We start from the raw sequence: 8,545 nt of genomic DNA, 5'->3' as shown, positions 1-8,545 counted from the left end.
CTACAGCATTTTTGCAACAATAGCTCAAAATTTTTAAAAAGGTCAAGCCTCTCCTCCGAATGGCTTTAGTAAGGAAGGTCACTGCCTGAGCCCCCCAAGGACGCCCCAGGGTCAGGCACAGCTCTATCTAAATTCCCCTGCCAAGAGGAGGAACACCCACCCTGCAGCAGCCCCCTCCTCTCCCCCAGGCTCCGGGCAGCGCCCTGACACGCGGCTCGTCCCCCACCCCACTCTGTCCCCCCAGGCACCCGCGGGAGGGGAGCAGGGGACGGACGAGATTTGGGAACCCGGTTCAAGCCGTGCTATTTCCCATCGGCTCTTCAGCAGCGTCCGCCACCTCTGGCAGAGCTGGGAAGGGACACGGAGAGGGAGCGACCTCCCACCAGCCGAGACCAGGCAGGTGCCTCCGCGCCTGCGGCCCTCCCCGACCACAAAACGGGCACATTAGAAGAGTCTCTCCAAAACTTTACCTCCCTGCCGATGGGCTCGGATGAATGCAAGCTTTTAAGCTGCAATCAACAACTCACCCCACGGTCATGGTGCAGTGATTTTGCTGAAATAGCGAGGGCCTGCTTCCTGGTTCACAAAATAAACTCTTTGGGGCAGGAACCGATTTTCTGTTAACTGTACATGCATAGTCTGGCACTGTTTATTTTAAGCTGTTAGCCATTAACAAAAAGGGAAACAAATGGTCATGCAATGGCTATTCGTGAGTCTGCTTCTGCTCAGCAGGAGCATAAGCTCATCTTGTCCTAATTCCTATGGATGTAGAGCTTCTCTTTTAATTACTGGAGAAACGCAGCACCCTCATCACTGCTATCCCCAGCTGTGGACACCGTTTGTGAAACGAAATTTGTGGGAGAGGGACCACACCTTGTCACTGCCCCAGCGCAGCCAACTGTCCTGAACCGCCTGCGCTTGTCCCATCGACCGCAGAGAACCGCGACGGCCGGGACGCTCCTCGCCGGACCAAGCATCTCTGGTGGATACGGCAGCAACAGCAGCTCTTCTGCTCCGCCCGCACCAGCGTACACCGTCCCTTCTCTTCAAGCTGGGAGCGTGCACTACTTGACAGGGACGTGAACGGCTGTGTAGCCCCAGCACAGCATGGGCTTACGGAGGAGAAGGTGCTGCTGGCTGTAAAAGCCCAGAGAACAAGGAAGGGTGGCTGGAATACAGACGGGGTCCATCTGTCTTAAGTAACTTCTCACATACAGAGACTTGGTTTTAATTTCAGGATAATTTACTCTCTTCATTTAAGAACAAGCTGAGGCATTTGCAATCAGCTCTTCTTTATTTAAAGATAAATGCACTGGGTTTTCTTCTATTGAGTTTAACACTGCAATGTTTTTTTTTCTCTTTTTCTTTCCTGCAAACAATAGAGTTGCTTTCTCGTATTACTCCAAAGCAAAGACTCTTGCTTTGCAAACCTGTATGTGCAGGTCTAAACTTTAAACATACTCTCCTATTTTACCCAGTGGTCCTGCTCCTTGCAAAGCCAATCACCCAGACTCTTTACAATGGGGATGTTGGCAAGGCATCAGCCTCCGATATAATTACCCAGTTGACGACACTGCAGATGTATGCCTAGAGAAGACCCCTCTCCTTGCCTGCTGATCCAGATACTGTTTGACATGCACGGAGGTGAGAAGTGAAGTTGCAAAGGTCCTCAGTACCCCTCTGCTCTGTCAGACCAGCACAGGAATCCCAGGCGGTCAGTCTGTGCAACCAAGGCTCTTGCAGGCTGCTGCAGCTCCCCCCTTCGCTGCACCCCACAAATTCGCTGCTCTGCCACTGCCCCCTTCGCTGGCGACAGCCCCCGACGGCTCGGATTCCCTCCTGTGCCACCTCACGCCAGGCAGAAAGATGCTTCTGCCATCACCGAGCGCTCCTGCTCATCACCTGGGACTGCAATGAACGTCAGGAGCAGAGGGGAAGAGCAGTTCTCCAGTCTTGACTAAAAACAAAGATTTATGAAGAAAGATTAGTTGCTCAATCCAGAGAAGTTATTTAACTAAAAGCCTGTTGCCACATCAGTTGTGCCTAGAGTAGCTTTCTCTTCCAGAAAGCAAAGTAATCTATGCAAACGTCTGGAGTAAGATTTACGATTGTGAATGTGAAAACCCATTAAATGCCTTTTGGAAGAGAGATATATCCTTGTATTTCAGGGCAGAAACCAAATTCTAACAACTGGGGGATAAGGCCAAGCTTTCTGAGAAAGCGAATCCCCAGGGTCTCGTGTAACCACACGGTCTCTAGTGCTCTTCTGCAAAAACTCTGCTCCCCATCGCTGCCAGCAGCGGGGCCGTGGCAAGAGCTGAGCCTGCGGGCTTGGGGCTGGGACCGCTCTGAAGTTCCCACTTTATGCCCCCATTAGAAATAATCAATGAGGGCACAGCTATAAAGCTCTCAGGAACCAACACTAAGCCACTATTAACAAACTATCCTTGCAGTCGTTTTCTTAATAGTCACGTATTTACCAGAAGACTAAAGAAAACAAAAGGAAAGCACCCAGCCCCAGTGACACAGTGCAGGCTTCAGCAGCGGCTCAGTTCTTCTGTCTCGGGGCAGCGACTTCAGCAGCCCGCGGTGGCTGGGAAGGCAGGCTGGCTCTGTGGGAAGAGCAAGGGGGAAGCTTTCCAGGGAACCAGGAACGATGGTCTGCAAGCGGAAACATTAGCTAGCCAGAGAAACGCAAGCATGGAAGTTACAGATGTTGGCTAACTAACAGCACGGGCAGTAACAGCTCCGTACAGGAGACAATCTAGCAGGAAGGCCGGAGCAAGCCAAGGCTGAACGATGAGCTTTGAAAGCAAGCAACTATAGGACTGTGCAAATTGAAAAGGCTTTATTTTGAAGATGCTTAAATCCAGCAAGCAAAAATGTTTTAATTGCTCAGCTCTCTGGCAACAAGACAAAACCGTAACGTTTTAACTCCTGAGCCTGTCTGAAGTCCAATTGTCTCCTTCAGACTCCAACCAATGTCATGTCTGACTATGTCTCTCTGGACTCAGAGCTTGCTCAAGCGCAGGCTGAAGCCGCGAGCAGCTGCCAGTGCGCGGCACAGCGCAGAGAGCTGCCACCCCTCCGGGCACCCAGCGAAGCGGGTGCTGACGTACCGGGTCACCCACAGAGCAGCACTGCTGCGCGGGGCTGTGGACGCCAAGGGGGGAGAAAAGCAATCCCACCTGGCAGGCAGTGGGGGGGCAGGCAGCAGGCTGTGCCAGGAGGGCCTGAGCTTTCAAAGGTCTGGTTATTCCACGTTCTGCTCTTCCCACGGGTTCTTAAGGCCAATAATACCCGAAGGGTAGCGAGAAACCCACCACTGAAGCAGGAGCATCATGGTGCTGCAGCACCATGGAAGTCTTTTGCAGACCCAACTCTTTTGCATACTGTCAGTTCAGTCACGAGAAGGAGAAGAAAGCATTTTAAAACATAGAATCATAGAATCGTTTCAGTTAGAAAAGACCTTTAAGATCATCGAGTCCAACCACTAACCTAGCTCTGCCAAGTGCACCACTAAACCATGATCCTAAGCACCTCATCTACACGTCTTTTAAATACCTCCAGGGATGGTGACTCCACCACTTCCCTGGGCAGCCTGTTCCAAGGCTTGACAACCCTCTCGGTGAAGCAATTCTTCCTAATATCCAATCTAAACCTCCCTTGGCGCAACTTGAGGCCATTTCCTCTCGTCCTATCGCTGGTTACTTGGGAGAAGAGACCAACCCCCACCTCGCTACAACCTCCTTTCAGGTAGTTGTAGAGCGCGATGAGGTCTCCCCTCAGCCTCCTCTTCTCCAGGCTAAACAGCCCCAGTTCCCTCAGCCGCTCCTCATCAGACTTGTTCTCCAGACCCTTCACCAGCTTCGTTGCCCTTCTCTGGACACGCTCCAGCACCTCAGTGTCCTTCTTGTGGTGAGGGGCCGAAAACTGAACACAGGATTCGAGGTGCGGCCTCACCAGGGCCGAGTACAGGGGGACGATCACATGGTGATGGTTTTTGAAAACGGTTCACTTCAACTTGTTGTCATCTTGAAAACTGGCAAGAAACTGTTGAGACATTTCCCTGGTGCAAGGCTAATCCTCAGCAGGTCAGGATGTAGAACAATAATCCATACGGAGAGTGACTGCACGGGAATCAGAACAGACTGCACAGCAGTCTGGCTGTTAGCCCTCTAGAAAATTTGCCAAATACTGTGTTATTTTTTTCATTTAGCTCTCTGCTATTTAAAGGCAGTCCCATCAGGAATACAGCCTAAGGCATCCCAGTTCTGCGCTGCCAGGAACACTGCACAGAGGCAGCTCTGAACTGGCCAAGGTGGCCATCAGATCTCATGCAATCTTGGAGGGATGAGGAAGGTCTACCATTTTTCAGGGAGGGATGCATGGGACACAAAAATGCCTCCCTTCCTGGATGGGATGGGACAACAGGAACCCCTGGACTGCCAATTGATTTGGAAGGGTGTCGTGCTTGAAGCATTCTTCTGTTTCAGGGACAAGTGTGGTTATCATGAGGACCCGTTAAACCCTCATGTCTTTAGCTCATCCGAGCCATCCTAACCATGCGAAGTGATGCCCTGCCTGCTTGTGTCGAGAAAAAACAAAATCTGTGCTGAGGCGGATGCACTTTTTGTTTACCAAATCTTTGTTATTGTAGGAGAAAGAGTAATTAGAAGGAGGAGGAGTCCTCCTTCACAGGCTGCCAGCGTGCCTGGCAGCAGAGGAGCAGCAGCACTTCTCACCGGGGCAGCGAGCCCCAACCCTCTGGATCCCTCAGCGCTTGGACACCAGAGCGGGGTGATGGAAAGGGAGAGACAAACGCCAGGTTTGATTACAAGAATGAGGCTGGCCATCTTGCAAGTGAGGAAGTCCACCTCAGAGCTGAAGAATCTGCAGGGTGCATTTTAGAGCTGGCCTATATATAACCTGGACATCTTGAGAGAGTCTATAAATGGAGAGAGCTAACAGAAAGAGATGAGGAAAATATTCAAGTCTTTTCTGTTAACTCTTCCAGCATCTTTCTGGAAGAACTGGCTGGACTTGAGCTTGCAGAAAACCTCAAATCTCAAACATTTTATCAAAGCAGGAGTGATCTGCTCTACTGGAATCCACATGAATCCCTCAGCGTGTTTCAAAAGGGAAGAGGAACCAACTTTTTTTTTTTTTGAAAAATCTTTTCCCTTTCTAATCCCTTAGAAGGCAGTGTATGTCTATAAAACCTTTTTAAATATCCCTGAATTACTGCCAAATAAGTTCAGTATTATATTAGGCAAAAAATATGATAAAAGAAAAACTGCATGTCTAGCTATTCTCCACTTCCTCCGAGGTGACCTCTTTGTGCCGCTCTTCAGTTCCCAGTCCATTGCTTCTCCTACCGTCGGAGGCTGCTGGTTTACACCAGTAACAGGAAGGTAACAGAGGCAGAAGAAAAGGTTTCTTTTCTCATCGGGGAAGCTTTCTGATCTGCTGTTGTAAAAAGTCTCCAAAGGTGACCTAAGGTTTTCAGAGATGCATTTTATGGACTTTAAAACATGAGAACACACTGAAATATCAGCTTTCAATATTGCTCCTCAACTTTAAGAAGGAAAGGTCTGGCTGGAAAATCACCAAGAGTTAGGATAGAAATCATCACCTACCACGACCCTGCATTCAATATTTATAAAGGAGTCTATTTATTGTCTCTTCCCCAAAATAAACACTCTATCCATGTACCTCAGGGTAACATAAGATGAAACCTCACACTCGGGCAGGTCCCCCCGCACCGCTGCCGCTCCTCGCTGCAGACACACTTCGCTCCACGGTCCCATCCAGGGGAAAGGCAAAGGGCTCTGCTGCCCGACCCTAACGCAACCAAACACTTCCAACCCTCTGCGATACCTCCAGGCTTAAAGAGCAAGAAGAGGCATAAATACCATTTAAATTAATGACATAACACAATCAGGAGAGGGAACCACCACAGCATATGATTAAGAGCAGCGCAAGCAGCCCAGGCTGCCTCCTCTCCCCCAGCAGGCATCTCCCAGCCCTCATCCGCACGCCACGCAGGATGGAGCCCACCCTGGTGTAAAAGGAGGAGCACCGCGCCGGGACGCGCCAGCTGACAGGGGTACTCCATCAGCAGTTTATCTGACAGAGCACGCCAAGACTTCACTTACTATAAATCACTAATAACTTGCTGACTTAAACAAGCATCTGTTATTTACTCTGGCGGCACAAGCCAATTCATTTGGCCGTACACAGAATTGGTGTATAGCAAAGAGAAGTGTCTGTAAATGATTTACTTGGGAAAAACATGCCAAACTTATGATGTATTAATATTATTTGACTGTATTATTATGGCAACAGGATGCTGTTGTCCTCTATGGCACAGCCCCGATTCTTCCCTGAACTAGTGCTGGCAAGTTCACTCCTGGCATGCATGATGAATGAGAGAAAATGTGACTCCGAAAATGCACAGGATAATGCTAGAATTAATCTAGAAGCAGTGCCCTGACATCGGCAGGTGAGCACCCATCAGTTTGGGACCTCCGCTTGACAGAGGGGTGACGTAAGGCACGGGAGGGGAAGGTCACGGCGAGACACGCCAGGGACAGAAGCCTCCATCCCCACCGCTGCCCCACCGCTGGGAACGGCGGTGCCTCCCTCTCCCAGGGATGCCGTGGCCTGTAATACCGATTGCCAACCGTGCCGGTGCACCAAATAAATTATGTTAGCACCGAGGAGGAGTGATGATTTGTATTCATTCATCACTCCAGAAAACAAGTCAGATGTGTGATTTACAGGCACATTATGTTACCGGACAGTTAGGCTTCCACAATAGAGACTCTCACTCTGCTGCGAAGGAATCATGACTCTTAACTGCAGTTAGAAACAGACATTGCTGTCCCACAGCCCAAGGAAACAGCTGGGCTAGGTCCTTCTACATGCTAATTACCAAGGAAAGATGGTGCAAAGACCTTGCTGTTGAGAGGGAACACCTGGGCTCACACTTATCTCTGGAGAGCCTGGCACTACGGAGCTGGACATGAAGGAGAAGTTGCTTTCTCAAGGGTTGGGGAGAAGGATCACGGGCACCAAGGTGAGAGCACGGCTCTTGATGGACAGACAGTTCTGCCGCTTTGCAGGTATTGAGAGAAGGGACCCTCTGAAAGGGATGCAAGAGAGGAAAAGCACCCCCTAAATCGGGAGTTGTGGGTCTGAGATCGCAGGAGGGCTGATGGGAACTTAAAGCACCCTTGAAAGCCAAGAGGAGAAGCAGGAACTGACAGCTCCAGGGTCTCACTAGGTCATGAAGATAATCAGGCATTGAAAAGAACTGTGCTTTGGCAAACTGGTTTGGCTACTTTTTGAGGGCAATCTGTGAAATGGAATGATAAACATAGGACAAAGAAACCAATTTATCTTTGAATTTTCTCCTTTACTAGTTTAAGAGGCCTTAGAAACCCATCACACTTTGTCCTCACCACTCTTGCTCAGTCCCCTTGGCTTGGCAGGCTCCCCAAAGCAAGGCTGCTTAACCCCTTTCAACAGGAAAACATCACGGTGCTGCAAATCCCTCCAGCACTTATATGTTAATGACTTGACTGCTGATGAGAGAACTTGTGTCAGTAGCATTTGACTCTTGGAGCTGGGAGTGGTTTTCCCTCCTCTCTCTGTATGCGTTACCTTCAGCTGCCCGTTTGAAGAAGACTTTGCAGCTACCACAAGTGAGGGCTCCATAGTGGCACCCAGATGCTTCATCTCCGCAGATCAGGCAAGTCTTTTGAGGTGGAAAGTAATAGTCAATGGGCAAGACATGTTCACGGCCAGTCTCCAACCTGCAGAGTAAAACAGAAAGAGAACAAGGGAGAGGGTCAGCAAACGAGGTTAGGACGAGCTGTGGGTGAGCAGAGCGGATGGCGCTTGGAAGACGTTCATGGCAAAACCCAAAATTTCGGTGATGGGACAAGCCAAGCATTGATCAGGAAGGAGACAAGCAACGACTAAGCCAAACCTCGGTCTGACCATGCAGAAGAGCATGCTGGAGTGCCCCTCCTGACATTGGCCCTACGTACAGTGTGTGACAACGTGTGACAAAGTACAGGCACGGTGACAGCACGGTCTAGAAAGAGAAGACGACTGGGACTGGCTGTTGCAGTGTTCATGTAACTTTGGCTTCAATAGTGAGGCCTGTACATCAAAAAAGGACAGCAGGCTCATTAAGCTACTTGATCCCACTCCATTAAGGTCATTGTTGTCACTTCACTACAGATGAATTTATCCTTTTGATTCTTAATTTAAACAAATTAATTTTTCCTAAGCTATCAAACTCCCTTAAGCTATTCTTTTCTTCTTGCTTTTTTGTCTTGCTTGTTTTCTACCTATTCCCTCTTTCAATACCCAGCAACGGCTGGACTGAACCTTCTTCCAGGATGCCTTGCTCATCTGCATGACTACTAAATCCAGCCAGAAGCCTCTGGTGAAAACATAAAGCATTTGCTGCCAATGTGTCCCAGTAGACTCCTGTTTATACTCACCCCATGACTAAAGGCCCTGCTCCTGC

At 49.5% G+C, this 8,545-nt stretch overlaps 1 protein-coding gene across 1 annotated transcript in view; it reads right to left on the bottom strand.

The window, feature by feature from the left end:
* Positions 1-7,820, bottom strand: part of LOC104083231 (androgen receptor-like) — a gene marked incomplete at both ends in the record, with an annotated part of 16,756 nt that extends 8,936 nt beyond the window's left edge. Inside the window, one exon of the mRNA XM_009586644.1 lies at positions 7,669-7,820. Coding sequence (XP_009584939.1) covers positions 7,669-7,820 — 152 coding nt within the window. The remainder of the gene's footprint in view (positions 1-7,668) is intronic.
* Positions 7,821-8,545: the final 725 nt, after the last annotated feature.

The sequence above is a fragment of the Fulmarus glacialis genome, unplaced genomic scaffold (assembly GCF_000690835.1).
Source record: "Fulmarus glacialis isolate BGI_N327 unplaced genomic scaffold, ASM69083v1 scaffold27471, whole genome shotgun sequence".
Classification (NCBI taxonomy): Eukaryota; Metazoa; Chordata; class Aves; order Procellariiformes; family Procellariidae; genus Fulmarus; species Fulmarus glacialis.
Note: the sequence above shows the minus strand (reverse complement) of the source record. Positions and strands in the feature narration are given on the sequence as shown.